This window comes from Archocentrus centrarchus, chromosome 16, assembly GCF_007364275.1.
Source record: "Archocentrus centrarchus isolate MPI-CPG fArcCen1 chromosome 16, fArcCen1, whole genome shotgun sequence".
NCBI lineage: Eukaryota > Metazoa > Chordata > Actinopteri > Cichliformes > Cichlidae > Archocentrus > Archocentrus centrarchus.
Window position 1 is genome coordinate 17858006 of NC_044361.1, and position 18860 is coordinate 17876865.

The 18860-nt window shown below is 40.0% G+C and overlaps 1 protein-coding gene across 10 annotated transcripts in view; it reads right to left on the reverse strand.

Annotated features, from left to right (window-relative positions):
- The window catches only part of LOC115794171 (protein MTSS 1-like), a 51764-nt gene that overhangs the window by 1294 nt on the left and 31610 nt on the right, over positions 1 to 18860 (reverse strand). For 3 of the 10 annotated variants that reach the window (XM_030749500.1, XM_030749498.1, XM_030749499.1), the window contains 12 exons: positions 12910 to 12994; positions 11679 to 11770; positions 11365 to 11439; positions 10162 to 10173; positions 5571 to 5728; positions 5222 to 5329; positions 4975 to 5072; positions 3211 to 3475; positions 2045 to 2158; positions 1455 to 1694; positions 998 to 1219; positions 5 to 167 (listed from right to left, as the gene is read on the reverse strand). In XM_030749500.1, the coding sequence (XP_030605360.1) occupies positions 5 to 167; positions 998 to 1219; positions 1455 to 1694; positions 2045 to 2158; positions 3211 to 3475; positions 4975 to 5072; positions 5222 to 5329; positions 5571 to 5728; positions 10162 to 10173; positions 11365 to 11439; positions 11679 to 11770; positions 12910 to 12994 (1632 nt within the window). Of the gene's footprint in view, positions 1 to 4; positions 168 to 997; positions 1220 to 1454; positions 1695 to 2044; positions 2159 to 3210; positions 3476 to 4974; positions 5073 to 5221; positions 5330 to 5570; positions 5729 to 10161; positions 10174 to 11364; positions 11440 to 11678; positions 11771 to 12909; positions 12995 to 15707; positions 15736 to 18860 lie in introns of those variants that run through there. The other 7 variants (XM_030749506.1, XM_030749503.1, XM_030749508.1 and 4 more) reach the window with 6 other exon arrangements.

The window sequence follows — 18860 nt, forward strand, 5'->3', positions numbered from 1 at the left end:
TTACCTTGTGATGGTATAGTATCTTCAGAGCAGCAGGGTGTGTTGGTCTGTGTGCTGTACCCACTGGAGCACTGGATAGAGTCTCTACTCGACCTCTGGGTGTCCAGCTCCAGACCTCTGGATAAGGCCAGAGTCAATTCATCCTGGGCCTCAATATCCCCAGGAGCCTGGACAAAAACAGACGCAATCAAGCACCCAAACAAAAAAAAAAAAAAGACAAAACAAAACATTTAGTAACAATCTGAATGTTTGCCTGGAACCAGCCAGGTACAATTCATTAAAGTCATTAAAGTTATTAGATTCAACCCATTAAAGTCATTAAATGGGGACATTAGTGTTGGGAGGCTATTCATATCATCTGAATTCCAGGACACAAACATTGGCCTGCAAGTAGTTTAATGTGGGTTCACTTAAAAGTCATGCATCACAGTTGGCAATAAATGTAGACTGACCTACATTAATACACTTCATGAGTTAGTAGCAGAAAGGTATAACTGAATCACAGAGCAATTTTTGTTTGGCTAGAGCTTAGCAAATTACTACAGCTGTCAAGCATTAGGGATCTCAGTTGAAATGATATGGTGCTTCTAGGCATGTAACGGCATAAAAAATAAGAACAAGTGGATCGAAGTCAATCAACAATTCATGGAGACCACACAGCAGTGCTTAGTCTCGCAGCAAAATTCTCACAAGTTGCTATTATTAACAGTAACGTGTGTATTTGTCCCCAGAGTTTAACAAAAGAAGAGATAAAAACCGGGCTAAACAGCAAACAGAGAAGCGTGAACATGAGTTCTTAATTAAGAAAAATGTGGCACTGAGACCAAACAACCAAAAGAATATTTGGCTGAAGCCCGATTGGCTAACTAACAGCATGCTTGTTTAATTAGTTTACAAAAAGTGTAATTAAGCAGATGATCCAATTCAAAATAATTTCCCGACTGTTAGAGCTGCTGCATCTCACAGACGTAGAGTAGAGATGGAGACTAAAACTGACCCCGACAGCTGCAGACGTATTCCTGTTCTTCTCTTGCACTAATGCTGATTGGCTTGGCGTTTGATGTGCAGCCGGCGCTGGTGCTGAGGTCTGGGCAGAGGGAGGGCTGTTATCGCTGTTCATAGTCCCATTACTGTCCATCACAGCTGGAGTTTCCTTGTCTTTCTTCCTCCGTAGTGTGTTGACCATAGGCTGGTCATAAGGCCCGGGCTTTGCCCAGTCCTGTTTGGGGAGGGGGACACATGCAGATGTCAGTATTGGATGTTCATGCTACATATTTCTCTGATGTGCTTTTTATCAGCATCCATTTGCCCCCTCTTTACTTGACTTCTCATTTTTGAACTCAACCAAAGCAGAAAAGAAAGGTAAAATAAAAATGTTCACCGCTCGTGCACACAAACTGTGGACAAGGAGGATGGAAATATGTCAACCATCAACTCAGAGGAGATGAACAAACCTTCCAGCTGGGGACTCGTGATGACGGCATCATCGGGGAACCCAATGTGCAGTAGGGAGGGTAGTCTGGCAGCAAGGCTGATGCAGGACGTGACCATGAACGAGTGGGGCAGGAGGTGGAGGTTGAGGAGGAAGGAGGGAAGAAGGGGAAGGCAGTGCTTGACATTGAGCCCAAACTTCCCCCGTTGCTATGCAGGTACGGGGAACTGCCTGGGCTGTAGTGGTCGAAACCATTGGACAACTGGTTGTGTGCATGCCGGTGGGGAGGGGGGGGAATGAGAACAGAAAAGAGACAAACAAACAAATAAATGTGTAATGGGATAAATCATTTAATGATAAACAGTGGAAAAGAAAACACAACATAACTGAGGATAAATCATGTAGAGGAACACACACAAAAAAAATTCTGATCACATCAACACAGGAGAAAGGAACTGCTCATGAATGCTGAAATGAATGAAAACTGGAGATGCACATACAGGGGAGTAGCTTTACACCAAAGGTGATGCTATACACACCCAAATTTAGTATAAGGAAAGTGCGTTGTGTGTCTAATGCTTATAAGGTTCGTGGTGGATGAGTGTTTATCACCTTGTCAGTAGTGTGCTGAGGTGCAGTAGTAGCAGCTAGTGAAGAAGGGGAGCTGCAGTCACTGTGCAGCAGCCCAGTCTCTGACATCTCAGAGGAGTTGGAAATGGGACAAGCCTGGGACAGCAAGGGCAGCAGCAAACAGGCAGCGACACAAGACCAGAAGGAGAGAGAAGGTGAAAAAGAAGCGAAGAAATTGAGACAGACATGTAAAATGAAAGAATCAAAAGACAGACATGTCAGCAGGCACGGAGAAAGAAGCAGAGAGAAGCAGTTTGTTAAGACAGCTGAGGCAACTTTTCCACTTTTTTTTAGCAGTTAGTGAAGTGTACAGCCAAATGACTGCAGAAGAGGTGCACAGGGAGTCAAAAAAGCAATAAATGCATGGACATCAGCAGGGTGATGTTAGGTGCTGGAGGCTGAAAGCACAAAGTTCTTTGTGATCTGTAAAGTGTGAGCCATGAGGCTGTTCTCTTTCAAACTCTTTCAGCTACTGTAACCACACCAAGAATGAGGCAATGAGAAGGCTGATTCCCAGGACTGTACTGTAAATGGGTCAGGGATCGACTTGCCAAACCACATTCAGTGCATCATAAAAACTTGGAGCCTAACTATACCAATGTGTTCTGGACAGGGGAACTCTGGTTGCTGGCATGCCAAGACAACATCAACTAGTGCAGCTGCTCTCATGGTTGATCTCAAACCACGGAGCCCACACAGACAATCCCCTGGACCATCTCGCTGACGACTAGATAAAAGTGACAGACTGAGACCTGCTGATAGAGACATGCTCTTAGCGACTGTAAAACATAATGTTGATGCTGTAACATGCAATTTTACTGTAATTCATTTAATGAAAATACAATACAAACCACTGTCCGTCACAGCGGTTGACTTTTTAATAGCAGGATGGGCCTGACCCATCTTACCCTGGGCTAGAATGGAGGCAGACTAATTTCCTTCATATTTATGCTATAATAATAGCAGTGAAACGACTTCACCATATCTCTCTCTCTCACACACACACACACACACACACACACACACACACACACACACACACACACACACACACACTTACTGCTGCCAGCTAACTGTCTCTCATAGTCATGAGGGAGCTGGATCCAAAATTATGGTCAATTGTGGGCACATGAGGGGTTTCTTCTTACCTTTTTTTCAGCTGGCAGTGGTGAGGATGACTTGGATGATGTGTATTGGTCTTGTGATGAGGAAATGAAGCCCGAGTCGTGGGAGGAGATGCTAGGAAGCCGAGCTGGGGTCTGCTGGGGTAGCGTGGAGCTGCGGTATCGATGGCGAGGGTGATGGTGGTGGAAGAGGTGGTGTGAGGAAGAGGAGGAAGAAGAGGAGGAAGGAGAATGAGAGTGAGAGCCACTGGATCCCCTGGAGTCACTACTGTTAACGCTGTTCAGACTACTGTGAAAGGGGAAGGAGCAGGGGATGAGGGTAAAGAGAATCAAGTGCACCCAAAGACAGATTGGATTGAAGGAGGAGGATGATTGGGTAAGAAGAAGATATAAGGGGTACAGGGTCGACATAAAGGCAAAAGTTTGGGGGGGTGGGGGGGTGGAAGAGACATGGTGGGAAACAATTAACACACCACACTAAGATGCAGCAGGCAGTGAATGAGGGCAATCCCATCAAAACAATTAACACAAACAAACTTAAGAGGAGTGAAATTATAATGACATAATAATTACAGGCAGGATTTATGCAAGCTTTTTGTAAATATTCACACAAAACAATCATGAAAAACAAAAACAGAATAAACAGTGGGGTTTAATTCCTCTATGACTTGCATATTGCAAGATCTGTCCTATGAAAAATACAGTGTGAAGCAAATTATGCCTACATACAAATTAATCCTATAACCAGCTCAAGCAACTACTCATGCACCACCTCATAAAACGTACAGCAATAGTCAAAAGTTCAGACACACTTACACATTCAAATTAATGGGTGTGTCCAAATATTTGGTACTATATATATGCATTAACCAAGTTGCCAAAATCTGTATAAATCATAACCGCAAAGCATCAATTATAACAGCTCAGGCTTTACACTATCTATCACATGAAAATGCTGTGTCTGAGAACAAACTGCAGTTTTTTGGGGTGGTTTTTTTTTTTGGCCTGAAAGTCCTGCATTGTTACCATATAGCAGGCAATCATGGCCTAACATGTAATTTAAAGTTTTGGTTCAATCATCACACCCACAACCCTGAAATAGATTTAAGCACATTTCAAAGGAAAAGATGCAAAGCAATACACAACCCAGGCATTAGACTTATTTCCTTAAACCAAAACGGCTCTGGAAAACAAATTATTGGAAGACGCACAAAAAGCAGGAAGGACAGATTGAAGAAGACAATATCTGAACAGCTAAAAATCAGTAGCTGTTTTTTTTTTTTTTTTTACATTTCTCTTATAAGGATCCGTTTTTCACCAAACAAAATGATAACAAAAACATATCTTTAGGCAACAATATAGATTTTGTATTGCAAATCATACTGACCACTAGGTGGCAGACAAAGTTTAAGCAAAGCCAGTAAATCACTAAGCTCCTAGTTTAAAAACCCTTTAAATTGATTAAGTCATCCCCCAAGCAGATTCATAAGCATTGATAGAGTCAAAATGACAGATCTGCATATTTTTAGTAGATCCTGCATGTATACGTATAAAAGTCTGGAATCTCTTAACTTGAGGAGACACAGTACACAGTTCCATCTCTTTCATTTACGTTTACGGAAACCGGCGACAAACATAAGCGGAAGAATTAAATTTTACAAATTCAATTTTCAAATGAAGTGAACTGCTAAATGGGTGCAGCAAATTAATGTGTACTTAAAAAAAACCAAAAAAAAACATGCCTCTCTTTTACTTATTTGAGGCTGCAGGCTTGTCATATGAGCCTACCTGCACATGCTAGACTTCCTGGACAATGTGGTGCTGGGGGATGAGGGCGGAGTTTGATATGACCAACCATAGTCTGAGCCCTTCAAGTCCAAGATCACCTGAAAGGGAGAAAATTATTAGTCATGTTTTTGAGAGTTAAGAAAGGCACTAAAAAAATTTTTTTTTAAAAAGCGCAAAAATACATGATGAGCAAGTCTTTCTGGGTGCATTAGTACTGTCGGATTTATCTTTTGCATTTTTCCCTCACCTGTTCACTAGCAGGAGGAAGCTTATGAGGGTCTGAGGTCAAGGCTTTGAGGTCATCAGAGATGGTCTGGAGGTGGGTAACCTCTCCCAACATAGAAATCTCCTCATCCTACAAGAGACAGGACATTTACACCTAATCAGTTTACACACCACCAAAAAAAAGTGTCATCATATTTCAATCTGTAGCATAAAATGTGATTGTCTTAAAGAAAAAGAAAACTGAATTGTTTCTATCCAGACTGTGGGAGGTAAAAAGCACAGACACAGTGGAGTTACTACATTTTTCTGTTGCTCTCTCCGAGTGATTACCCAACGACCATTTCTCTTTTCTCTCCCACTGCGATACTCACCACTATAGGCCGCAGCATGGCAACAAAACAGCAAAATCTCTGTCTCTCCTCTATAAGAGCCTTCCTCAGGGCCTGCTTCTCTGTCTCTTCCAGCAGAATGTATTTGTCACTGACATCCTGCATGGCGCTGTCCAACTGGGGTTGGATATCACCCCGACCTTGGGGGAAAAAAAAAAAAAAGGGACACAAACACATACATGAAAAAAGAAATATGTCAATAGAGGATTATAAAAATGAGATCAGAGATTCCAAAAATTTGACCGCTTAAGCAGGAAAAACAATATTTAACTTTTTCATCCTTCATACCACAGATATAAAAAAAAAAAAAAAGTTACCCTAGTTCAACATGCATGAATACTCACAGACACTATGATCATGTAGCAGTGACTGAACATTCAGTGGTTTTTGGCATTTCTGATTTCCATTCCTTCTTTCTGGTGTGAGCTTGAACTGCTGCTCTGCATGTTATCTTTTTACTGTGGACACCACTCTTGTCATTTGAATTTTTTCACTATTCAGTGTAAAGAGCCACTCTTGACATTGAAGCTTCCTTCAGTGTCAAATTTTTCAATTGTTGATTAACTTTTGTTCAGAAGTGGCAAAACAAATTATCAACCTCGGGCTAAGCTTTTGCGTGCCTTGGAAAACTTCCCATCTGTTATGCTGAGATAGATGAAAGTGAGTGCCATTCTGACTATCTTTCCACTACCCTTTGTCAAACATTCAATTCCTTTGAATTTCTGGAATGTGTTACGAGAGACTCCGTGTGCATCGGCTTTCATAATGACAAAGCCCACGGTATCTACAGAACCATGTGATCCTTGTGTTTTAATACGCATATGCAAATCCAAGAATGTCTGAGGACATTTACAGTCCTGAGATTATAGTGTTATTCAGCACTTTGTGTCTTCATAGTGTGTGCTTAGAAATTGCATACATTTATGTGTTTGATTTTAAGTGAGGACAGCCTGAAGTCAAATCAAGTCCTCCTGAATTCTCTGAGGAGCCAGGAAGGCTGACGACTACCCAACATCGGGCCTCAAAGGCATTATCTAATCACTTAGAGTACACTTACACACATATATAATTATATACACAGAGTTCTAACTTTGATAATCAAGGTTAAGCCCACATTGAACGAGTCTGTGGTTTCTTTGTCTACTCTTGAGTCTGGGCAAAGATAACAAGCCAGAGTCTTTTGTTGACATTTGACATGAGGCCCTTTATCATGCAAATAAGTACCAGAGAAACACAGAGATGGAGTCACACAGGTAAATCATCCTCATTTCTAATGTAAAACCTACTGTAAGGATGTGCACTTTATCCTGAGGACAAACAAGCTTTTTCCTGTTGGAAATGTCAGTGTGGTTGATGCATTTTTAACAGGACATAGCAGCAGGAAGTTTTTATAATTAACACTGGCTTACAGTACAAACACAAATACTAGCAAATATCAGCACTACAAAATTGCAGCTTGTGTCAGTAATGATGGTTTAAAAAGACAAGACAAAATAAGTTCCCATATGAAGGGAATCCATTTCCTAAGTTAAGGCAGCGAGTTTAACACTGGCTCTGTGGAATGGGAGTTATGTTTGCGTTTATGGCAGCTAAGAAGTAAATTTACTGTATAAGCTGGACTGGAATGTCCACACTGCAGTTTCATATATATCATCCAAATGCAACTTTTGCAGTAAACCAGGGTACAATTATAACATATAAGGCTTTGTCGAAAGCTGGCTATATGAATGCACTTTAAAGGGCTAAGACAGGCCTCACTCATTAGTCTGGTTTCCATTGCAGGACTGAACTCATTATAATCATGTCCCTGCGGGGAAAATCTTATTCCTCCTTTAAGGCAAAAGCCAAGGAGGAGTCATGTCATCAGTTCTGTGTGTCTGTCGCTTGGGAATAACGTGCAAAATCTACAAATAGCAAATTTCATGAAATGTAGTGGAGTGGTGGAGCACGGGCATCTGGTTTAAAGGTAATACAAAAAACAAGACAAAAAAACAAAACATATCACATGTATCTATAAAGTAAAACTTCTTTTAATAGTTGAATCTAAAAAAAAAAAAAAGACAAACTCTTTAATGGGAAAATACCCTCTACATGCCCTGATCACAAAAGATGCTCTGAGTGAATGTAGGCTCTGTTGTTAATACTCACTCATATGCAGTATGTCACACAAAGTTAAGAAATATTCTTATCACATTGTATCCTTAACTCTGTTTTGGGACTAAGTAAACGTTAGGTCTCAGTTGGCCTCAGTGTGGAAGAAATAGCATTTCAACCCCAAAAGCCTGTGGTGTCTCCTCAGCATGCGGGAAAATGAAGGCGCACACTGAAGCACTGGCAGACTGTTTTCTCAACATAACCGATGTGGTTTTGGAAAGACACTACTGTAAGTTGACGTACTTTGTCTGAACCAGATGGAAAGCCAAATATTTTATTTGTTGCTGGTTTTTTTTTTTTTTTTGTGCTCTTGAGTAGCTCGAGTGGTGATTCTAATTCGGCTTCTGTTAACAGTCGACCTTTTTAAAAGCAGCTGATCCCTTCACTCAATCAATCACATGAACAGTGTAAAAGTTGTAATGTACTAATTGGTTTATAAGTTTAGCCTCTTTAAAGTGAGGTATGAGGTACCAATTCCAAACATGCTTATAATAGCTCTCATGGACTGACTAACCCCCAAACAGGTACTTATTATTAATGTGGACATGGACTGTAAACTATGTACTAACTGTACTTTTAATATTCAACCAGGAACCGTATCTTAATAATATAAGGAGCTTAATACCGATATTAAAGATCTAGCCACCCACACACAGTGACTGAATGAATGACTGGAATGAAATGACAGCTATGGTAAGAAGAGCAATTGTTTGTTCTGAACGTAAGCTTTTGTTGTATTACACCTTGGGTTTGTCTGCATTCCTAGTCTCTGTGCAGCTGTGTGGATGACAAGGTTCTGATAGCTACTTTCTACTTTCTACTTCCCTTCAACCACAGAAAACAACTAAGGTACAATAAAGATCTGTAGTCACTGACCACACACTACGATGTACTTGAGCACCATTTTTAATGTTCAGTTAGACAACTGGTGCTTTAAGACAAAAGAAGAGAGACAGACAAATAGTGTGGCTGTAAATATTCACAGGATTATATAAATAAGTAGCATAAATAGTAGCCGCTTCATTAGGTACACCTGTTTAACTGCTTATTAATGCAAAACTTCGCATGTTCACCGTATACCCCATCTTCTGATGGCTGCTTCCAGCAGGATAACACACCATGACACAAAAGCTCAAATCATCTTAAACTAGTTCACCAGATTATAATCCAGTAGAGCACATTTGGGATGTGGTGGAACGAAAGATTCACATCATGGATGTGCAGCCAACAAATGTGTGTGATAATATCAAGTCAATATGGACTGAAATCTCTGAGGAATATTTCCAGCACATTGTTGAATCTGTGCCACAAAGAATAAAACTGTTGTGAAGGTAAAAGAGAATTCCAATCTGGTACTACCAAGGTGGAATTAATGAAGTGGCCAGCGAGTGTTTTTAGAATTTGTCCTTTGATTATCAATACCAGGTTGTACAAATGAGTAAAACTAAACCTAAATCATCCTAAAGACTCAAGAATTGTACCACCCCCTCCCCCTTTTTTTTCTTGCTGCTTTACAGTTGTTATGAGTTGTTTGAATCAAGGGGTTGAAGTGGACCACAGCTGGTGCACATGTAGATACATGTGTACACCCAAAATGGGATTAACTGCTTCAGCTTTCACGAGGCCAGTGATTACATTAGGGTGCAGTCACAGGCTGTTTCTTGGAATGGCCGGGGTCTCAGGTCAGAAAAACATCCTCACAAGATACGTATCAAACATCAGATATCGACTCACCAACACAAGCAGACCGATTGTTATATCTGATAGTAAATGGAGTGGTCTTCTTTCAGTGTACTATAAGTCAGGTATAAAGAAGTAAAGCTAGTTAAGATTATCTTTGCTCACATCAGTGGGGAAGTCTCCAAAATGCCTAAATGGAAGATATCAGTCTACAAATAGAAATGCATTTGTAATTAATATGGAATATTAAAGGGTGGTTTAGAGGCATTTCTTTCAAATCAAAGCTGTAAACCTGCTGTTTAAAAACATCACATTGGCTGTTTCTGTAGTTATGCTATGACAGAAACTTTGCCTACAATTCAAAACAGCCTCTAAATGTAATTAAATGCAAAGTTAAGATGATTACCAACATGGGCCCTCAACAAATGAGGCAGCTCACAACACAACAAAGACAAGGTAAAGGAGGCAGCAACATAAAGAGGGAACCCTGGTTTCTGTGCCGTTGAGGGAAAAAAAAACATGTGTCAATGTGTTGTGGCAACCACAGACTGTAAACAAGACCTGTGGGGAAAAAATGAGCATGCAAATACTTAGTAGCACTTAATTATATTATATATAATTAATATTTGCATTAAAAATACCTATGGTGGCTATTTCACAAGACAACCAAGACGCTTGGTTAAGCATTATGGTATAAGCAACAGTATGGACAGTGTGTCTATTCCACAAGCTGACTTACCTAGATTATCAGCTGCAGTGCAGCATAAGGTGAGGGATGGTATCAGAACCACATGGGGACAAGGACAGGAAAAAAGATCCACGTCAAATGAAGGAGCGCCAGTACTAACTACTAATCATCACATAAATGTGGAGCATTGTGTGTGTGAATGGATCCTTTAGCATTTTAGAAATCTGAGAGAACTGTCAAACTAAAACAATGCATCAGTATGTTTGTGTGTGTTTTTAAGTAATACTTTTAATAAATGCCGTCCACTCGGTAACAAATGATAGTGTTACAGATACATTAAGTATGAAGAATTACTGACATGTTGATGGATCTTCCCTAGAAAAGTGAATTTGTTTGGCTATTTCTTTCTAAGTTACTAAAACACTGGTTGATGTGTCAGTGACCTTAAAGTCATCAAGACAATCTCTTTCAAAAAACATTTTGCTGGACATGTTTCATAGATTAAAAGCTATATTCTGAAGTTAAATCTAGTGCACAGTTAGAAGAACTGCTGACTTTCTTTGGCTTAAGTTTTTTGTACCAGTCATCCACTGATTTAAAAATGAACCAGCAATATCCCCAAAGATACCGAAGGGATATGGGACTAATTCCTTTTTTGTGTATGGTATTTTTTTCTAGGTAGGTGAAAGTGTATGTAGAACCTGAGCCAAGAGAACGGCACAGGGAAACAGCCCCTACCCTGTGAGGGAGTGTTTACCAAGTAAGGTAATGTTTAGCCTTAGTAGAGCTGCACAACTAAATCAGCAGGGACAAACTTCTACACCCATCACTGGTGTCTAATGAAAAACTCACATACGATTTGAACATTTTCCTATTTGAAAAAAGAACCCTTTTCTTCACAAGTTGTTCCTTCAGCCCAAGACATGTGAAGGGTTATTTTATGTTTAAAATAATTTTAATTTAGTCCTTAAAGTAACTTTTCAAGTACCAAAGTCTAGATATAAAGCTGAAGTGGGACCAAATGTCTTGTGTTTTTCTTCTATTCTCATGTGCCTTTAATTTTAATTGTTTTTTTAACTTAGCATCCCCGAACACAGATGACTGAGGTCACTGAAAAAACTGTTTTTTAGCATGGGATAATGAGTTAGTTTATATTGTGTGGTGTGTAGCTCATTTACTGTTCCAGAGTTACAAAAATAATTATTAACTGCATTTAAGGTAAAATTATTGTTAAAAAAAGAAAAGAAAATTTACCTTTCTTTGCTTTCTTCTGGAGTTTCAGTGTGTCCGAGGACTTCTTCTTAATTTCCTGCCGAGCTCTTTTGTACTCTGGTTCAAATGGAGAAGATTAAAAAAGGTCAACTAACTGTTTTAAGGTAGTTTTCCCATATTATGTGAGGCAGAAGGGGGAAAAAAATCATGACACGCTTGAAATAATTCTGTGTTTAAGGCCTTAAAAACATGTAATCTGCTAAATCTAACACAGAGTGAATTGAGCTGAAGAATTAACAACAATGCTTTTTTGTGTGTTTTCCTACAATGACTTTAAGTTGTTTTGGTTATCCCACCTTTTGCATGGTCCTTGTCCAAAGTGTTGACTCCTCTTTTCCACTCCTCCATCTGTTCTTGCAGAGGGTTGATCAGACCCTCGAGGAAGCCCCTGTCAAAACAGCACATTGCTCACTCCTGATCTGAGGTCAACCCGATCAGTTACACCACATTTCACCATATGCATTAAGTATTTGGACTGGGATACTTTTATTCTGAAAGTGAGGAGAACCCAAGTTTTAGATTTAATTGAAGTAGGTTTACATCGATACAGGAATAACTGTGTGCAAAGTGCAAGAGTATACCTGTCTTCCAATTAAAGCTGCAGACAGACTGTCAGACTTAAAACTCGTTATGTCTGGTTTTTCTTTCTGTTTATATGGCGTAAAATTTTGTGTCAATCATTAACAGGCAGAGAGAAAAACAGTGAGGAAAAAAAAAAGCCAGACTGTCACAGGAGGAAGTAAGAAGCTTGGGCAGTTATATCTGTCAATCATTACCCAACCATGCTCATCTTCCAAGATGTATCTGTGAGAGTGAGAGGTGGACAGCTGCAGTCTTAGTGCATGAAACTAAAATTAGACTATTCCCGCTTGCAGACATTTCTAAAAAGTCTGTGTGTGTGTGTGTGTGTGTGTGTGTGTGTGTGTGTGTGTGTGTGTGTGTGTGTGTGTGTGGTGGGGTGGGGGTTGGTAATCACAGCCCCTCTGTGTTCAACTACTACTATGGAGATCCGAGTGGAATCTCTACTGAAATGCCAGCTGAAATTAGAGAGCCCCTTGTCTGTGGAGAGAGAGAGAGAGAGAAAGAGAGAGAGAGAGAGCGAGTGTGTGTGCGCGTGCATGTCAGACATGGTGTGTACATCTTTACAGAGACATTACAGATGGATGTACTGCCAGACAAATAGTCTCTTTCCCAGCATTCCACGACATCAGGCAATTCCACCCCCCACACACAAAATGTCAAAACATGGTGGGCATGGTATGGAAACAATTGAATTACAAACCGTTTTATTGGAGCTGCACAGCAAGGATGACAACATGGGTCAAAGTACATTAACTGTGTTAATAATACAGGAAACAGTGCAAAGGTAAATAAAGAGAAAGAATAATTTACCTTTGTGAGTTTTGATCTCACCTCAAAGCATTGTTTGAGTGTTGTTGACACATTTTAATAGTACTGTGGTTGAAAATAAGTGAAGGACGATAAAACAGCACAGTAATATACAGGACTGTGTGTAATGTTCCTTACGTGGAGAACTGTTTGAGTTTAGCCTCGATGCTGCGATGTCTCATACACATCCTGGTCAATGCTGATCCAATGTCTCTTGTGCCACCTGAAAGATAGAAAAGAAGACCAAAAAAATTCACATTATAATTGTGAAACTCATTCATAAAAGTGAACAAACCGACCCCCACTTCTTCCCACCAATTTAAATTATTTAAGAGTAGACAAATGACAGGATTGCGACAGAAACAGGAAAATGCAAACAGGAGACAAGATACACTGATATTTTCAGTAGTTTTCCCATACTATAATGCCTGTGAAACTTAAAAAAAAAAAAATCCATCTAATGTCATATTCCCATTAGCCAACAGTCTGTTTTTGCCATTAATCCTCTCATATGAACTGGCATCCAAAAGTTTGAGATTTGCAATAATTTGCTTGAGATTGAGTCATATTATAATTACATCAGGACTGAAGCTGGATCATTTAGCAGGACCACTAATTATATGTGTAACAGGAGAAAACCCTTTAGCACAGAGCAAGAAAAAAAAAAATAGCAGTCCCAGGTCTTTAAAACAGATACATTTTAATGTCCTAATTATTCATTTTTACTGTGAAAAGATGCAAATGAACTCCACTGACTGCAGCTCATTGTCCTTCCTGAAGGTTGCTGTAAATCTATGAATTACAATATACTGCACAGAAGGCAACTGATGCTGATGATGAATTAACCTCGTATACTAGAGTGAGAGGGATTTCACTGCAAAAGGCAACATGCATATGAACCTACGCTCTACCTACACTTCCTCAGAAAATTGTCAAAACTGAGTTATTAAATGCTTATTACCCCTGAATATACAATATTCAGGGGTAAATGTGCTTGGGGCTAAAATCTGTTTCCTTTAGGCTGACTGGCTGTCCACTGGAAGGCTTCAGGCTGGACAGCTAAGCAGGGACCTGACGCTGATTGACAGAGCTATTGTCTGACTGCTCAGTATGACTACCCGCTTTCTCTGAGGGGCTACTGTGAGTATGTCTATGTCAGTGTGTGCGTGACAGAAGGAAGTTAGGGGGCAGAAAACTCTTGTATGAAACTGTGCAAAGTTATCGTGATACTGTCTATGTGAGCATGAGTTCTGTGTGTGTCTGTGTGCAAGACTGTGATAATCTGATGTGAAGTGTGAATCCCCTCCAACAGAGCAAGCCATTCTGCTGTCAGCACAGTCCTTACCGCACGCAGAGACACACACAGAGCTGTCACTCACTCACACATTTACAGAACTGTCTTTGACTTTTAACCCCTGTGCAAAACACACGTCCTCTAACATTAACACAAAAGAAAAAGAAAGAAATCCTTTAACTATAATTTGATTAAGACCATTTTGAAATTTTGTCAGCTGCAGTTCAGGCTCGTCGGCGTCTTGTGTGAGGTTATTTTATTTTTAGAGCTACCTGGTGTGAACTGTGTATCTCAGATTAAGCTAGAGTGGGAAAATGTTGGGGCCAAAATTATTATTCCGTGGAACTACTCATTAATTTAGTGTCTAAATTCAATTATTAATAATAATGAATAATAAAGTGGTAAGAAAAGTGTGTGAATCAGCAAGTTACATGAGTGTAGGATGGTATCAGCACTATCTGCAAAGTTCTTTCTTTGTACAACTTACATAGTGCACTTACAAATGTTTTTTGTAAGTGCACTAGAGTGACAAAATATCTGAATGTCACCATCACATGTGTGGTTTGTGGGGGGTTTGAAGCCAGCAGTCAGACAGTCTCCCTCTGTCACATTCTTCTAGGAAAACTAGTGTTAGCTCTCATGTTTTAGACACTGTCCCACTGACCTCGACTTAACCACATTTTACCCTCTGTCCGTTCATTTGTCTATCCCACTTTTCCACGTGCTTGTTATTGCAGAGGGTGTGGCTTTTACATGCCATGAAAGACCTTTCTGTCATTCAATATTATAATGCTCATTCATTCCTGTGTTGAGTTGTTTAGTCATCATATCCAACCATCAATCTGCACAGCTCTCCTGTACTATGAGCACTTGTTATTCTAGAGGGAGTGGCTGATAGATGCCACAGTGCCACAGAGGGGCCACACAGCCAAAAACTGGGTAGTTAGTTTTTCATTACAAAAGGTACCTTTGTACAGTTACGGCCTGTGCTGTCAAGGGAAGAGTTTGGTTTCACTTGATTACTCCTTTGCCACAACCCCACCCACGCTATTGGATTCAATATGAGGCAAATAAAAGAACCAAAAATCAGCTCTTGCCATGAAACTACAGATGAACAGATCACTGCAATTACAGACCGATATTAACTAATAATATCAGCATTTATGATAACTGATAAAAGGAAATTAAAAAAATTAAAGAAGAGATTGGGGGAAACACCCGTTAACCGGGTTAGGGGTGTTAATGTTGCATAGATTGTCAGCCTGAAGGCACTCTGCAACTTACCTGTTGGCAACACATGCTTGAAACGCCACAAACGCAGCTACCACCTGATCGGAATCGCTAATATCAGTATCGGTACAGTATTGGTCTCAAAAATCCTATATTGGTTGGGTTAGTTGAAATCATGACAAAAGCATTTTGTTAACCAAAACTGCAATACTAAGAGAGAAACCTCTCCTCCTGTCACAGCAGGTAGCTAGTCAGTGTGGACTCAGCCTTGTCTGAAAGTTACCAAGGAAACAGCATACAACAGTATACAATAAGCATGTGTATTATCTGTGCCTGCTACAATTTGATTTGGTGCCCCAGTAGTATAATAGGGTTTTCTAACATACGACACATATACACATTAATCACTCACGCGTTACAAACATGGAGAATTGTCAGGCTGACTTCCCTGGTTGCTCCCAGGATAAAGTGGCTGCTTACACACTACATATCTGCTCTGTCTAGCAATGAGTGACTCCTGGATAGAAATAGCTGCACTGGCAGATCCAGTTGTCTGCGACAGACACACAAAAAAAACAAACTTCAACTGTGTCGCGACTAGACCATACTACTTCTGTGTGTGTGTATAGTGGCATAGCTGGCTGTCAGTAGAAATAGCTGCTCTGTGACATGCTTGTTTTCAGAGCCTTGTAATTATCCCTGCACCACCAACCTAACCAGTCAGAGAAACTATAGGCTTCATTCTTTCGTGAGAAAAAAAAAAAGGAGCAAATTTAGCCGCAGAATTTCACAATATTTTGCCTGTGCGTGGTTTCGTTAGCTGTTTGAAAAATCCTTCTCAATCAACAGAGTTGTCACAGAAAAAAAAGGAATCGAATGGAACATCTTCACACTGTGCTTTTTTAAAAAAAAAACACACATTCTTGGACTTGATTAACTTAAATTGTTGTAAAAAAAACGAATAAAGTTTTGTCAAATGGTTTCTGAAATTTCCGCTTTTGGTGTGAGCCAGTGTGCCGAGAGTCTGTGAGGACATTTGTGACAGTTTTCTCTCCAAGTGAGGGGGAGAGATATTATGGCAATTAGATGCCGAGTTGCCAAGTCTGTGTCTGTCCTCAACCCCCCTCCTTCCAGACTGGTCCTTGGAATGTCACACTGTGCTGACACAGGGAGAGTGTCTGCATGTGTGTTTTTGCACTTTGTCAGACTGCATTAAAAAGACAGAACTTCAAAGGGCCAGAGGACCAAAAGGTTCATGTCGAAATGTACTGGAAACATACTGTAAAAGACCACCATTAGTTTAAAGCGTTTTAAGTTGTTATTACATTGTGGAGCAAGCATCCACTGTTTACTTTTGATTGGCTAATCTTTGAATAAACTGACCTGTTCAGATAAACCTACTAGACAACTGTCTGAAAATCAGCAGGCTGTGTAAAGGTGGAGGGAAAACATTCCTCCCTTTCTCTGTAGTTATATAACAGGGCAAACTCTCAGGTTGCTGGTGGATTATGAAACAACCTGATGCAACCTGAAATCATCGATCATCAAGGTATTAATAATGCAGGAACTGGTATGACACTGACCCTCTGCCACAAGCCTGCAGCTCATGCCTGCAGGATAATAAATACTAAATATTAAATCACAGGTTAAGCATTAATTTTAAGAGGGCAAAACATTTCTGTGGTGTAAATGAGTGGATGCTTAACATGTAATGTAAAGCAATGTAAATTACGCTACATTATATAACAGTAGCAATAACTAAAACTATGGGGAAAAAAATCATATTTTTAAGCATATACCTGGACTCCTTTAGAAAAGCTAATATGATTAAAAAAAAGTGAGGAAGAGAAATGAAGGGTGTGAAGGAAAAGTCAATGAAATGAAAAGCCTGTCTATTTATCCATTTAGAACGAGGGGTAAAAAGTGCGGTGAACCAAAAAGGAAAGCGGAACGTGAGGAAAGAGAGCGTGTGTAGTATTGACATGAAGATGAGAGAGGTTGGTTAGCTAAAACCAACTCTGTGCATGAGCACCAGATGGCTGCTGTTAACTATGGGGCAGTGGTTACACTGATAAGAGACTGGAGACTGTACAGCTGGTTACACACACACACACACACACACACACACACACACACACACACACACACACACACACACACACTTCAAGCTGGACAGAGGTAGGCCGATCTGTTCACGAGCTAATTAAAGAGCCGGAAAATAAACATCTACACTGAGCCACCTAAATCTCACGAGATGTCATTCTTCTCAAAATGATTTTGCACCTCCAGCTTATACAAATGATTACACAATACTACTGATTACACAATACTACTGTACTTACTTGTTTAATTTATTACTTTTTAAACTACTTTCATAGTGTCTGACAACCTTAATGTCAAGGAGCAGGAATAATAGGTGACATTTAGTCAAATCATCATTTTCTGCTCATTTATGACAGCAGAAACAAAATATTAAGATGCAGAAGTATAATTTTAGTATTTACGGTACCTAAACAGGGAAACAGTGTCACAGGGGGTCAGTGAATTAGTTCAAAGTCAGTACTTTGAGAATATTTTACAGGCTAAGACAGAAATGAATCTTAACATCCTAACACACACACACACACACACACACACACACACACACACACACACACACACACACACACACACACACACACCTCTAGCTGAGCAGTTGGCAGGCCCAGATGGAGCCACCCACACAGTACAGATAGAATGTAGGATTTCATTCACTGATTTGACTGCTCTGTCACTCTGGTACCATAATGTTGGTGCCCAATTACATATTTATATAAAGGTAAAACTAAGTGGCTGGTTCTGTTGGGCTTTCATGAATGTATGAAATAGGGGAGCTCTAAACCAGTGATTTAATGAATTTAATTCATCAACTGTTAATTAAAAAATTATCTTAGTAAATCTACATAGAGTAATTAATTAAGGTGAGGTGCATGGATATCAGTCAGAGTTAAGCTTGAAGGCTTATAATAGTCTGCGCTCTTAGTCAGTCTGCCCTGCTTGGCTCAACTCTTCATTCATAGCTGCTGACATTAAGTCAGCTCGTCTGTCTTACGCTGCCTACCCACACACACACACAAACACACCCAGTACAGTCAGCAAGTCTAACCTCAATGGGCACCAACACATACCGCGTGTGGCCGAGCAAACATACACACACACCTGCTTCAGCGTGACCAGTGCTGACACAGAAAAAACCCGGGACTGTCTGACTACATCTACCAACAGCTGTCATGCAAAGAGGATGAGGAAAAAAGACAGGAGAGGAAGCAGGAAGAAAAGAAGATATGGGGGAAATGAGGGCTATTTTCAGACACTGTTCAAGTTAGAGTGAATGTATTAACATGTTCATGTTCTTGCACTATACTGTAGAGCTGTGCCACAATTTTTGGTGTTTTTAAAGATCCCAGAAAAAAAAAGAAATTCACTTTGGACTGGCAGTCAGCTAGGTACTGGAGTTCTGGATTATTTAGTAATATAAATATTGTTGCCTATAGTATTAAGCAGAGATTAAAACATTAGAACACAG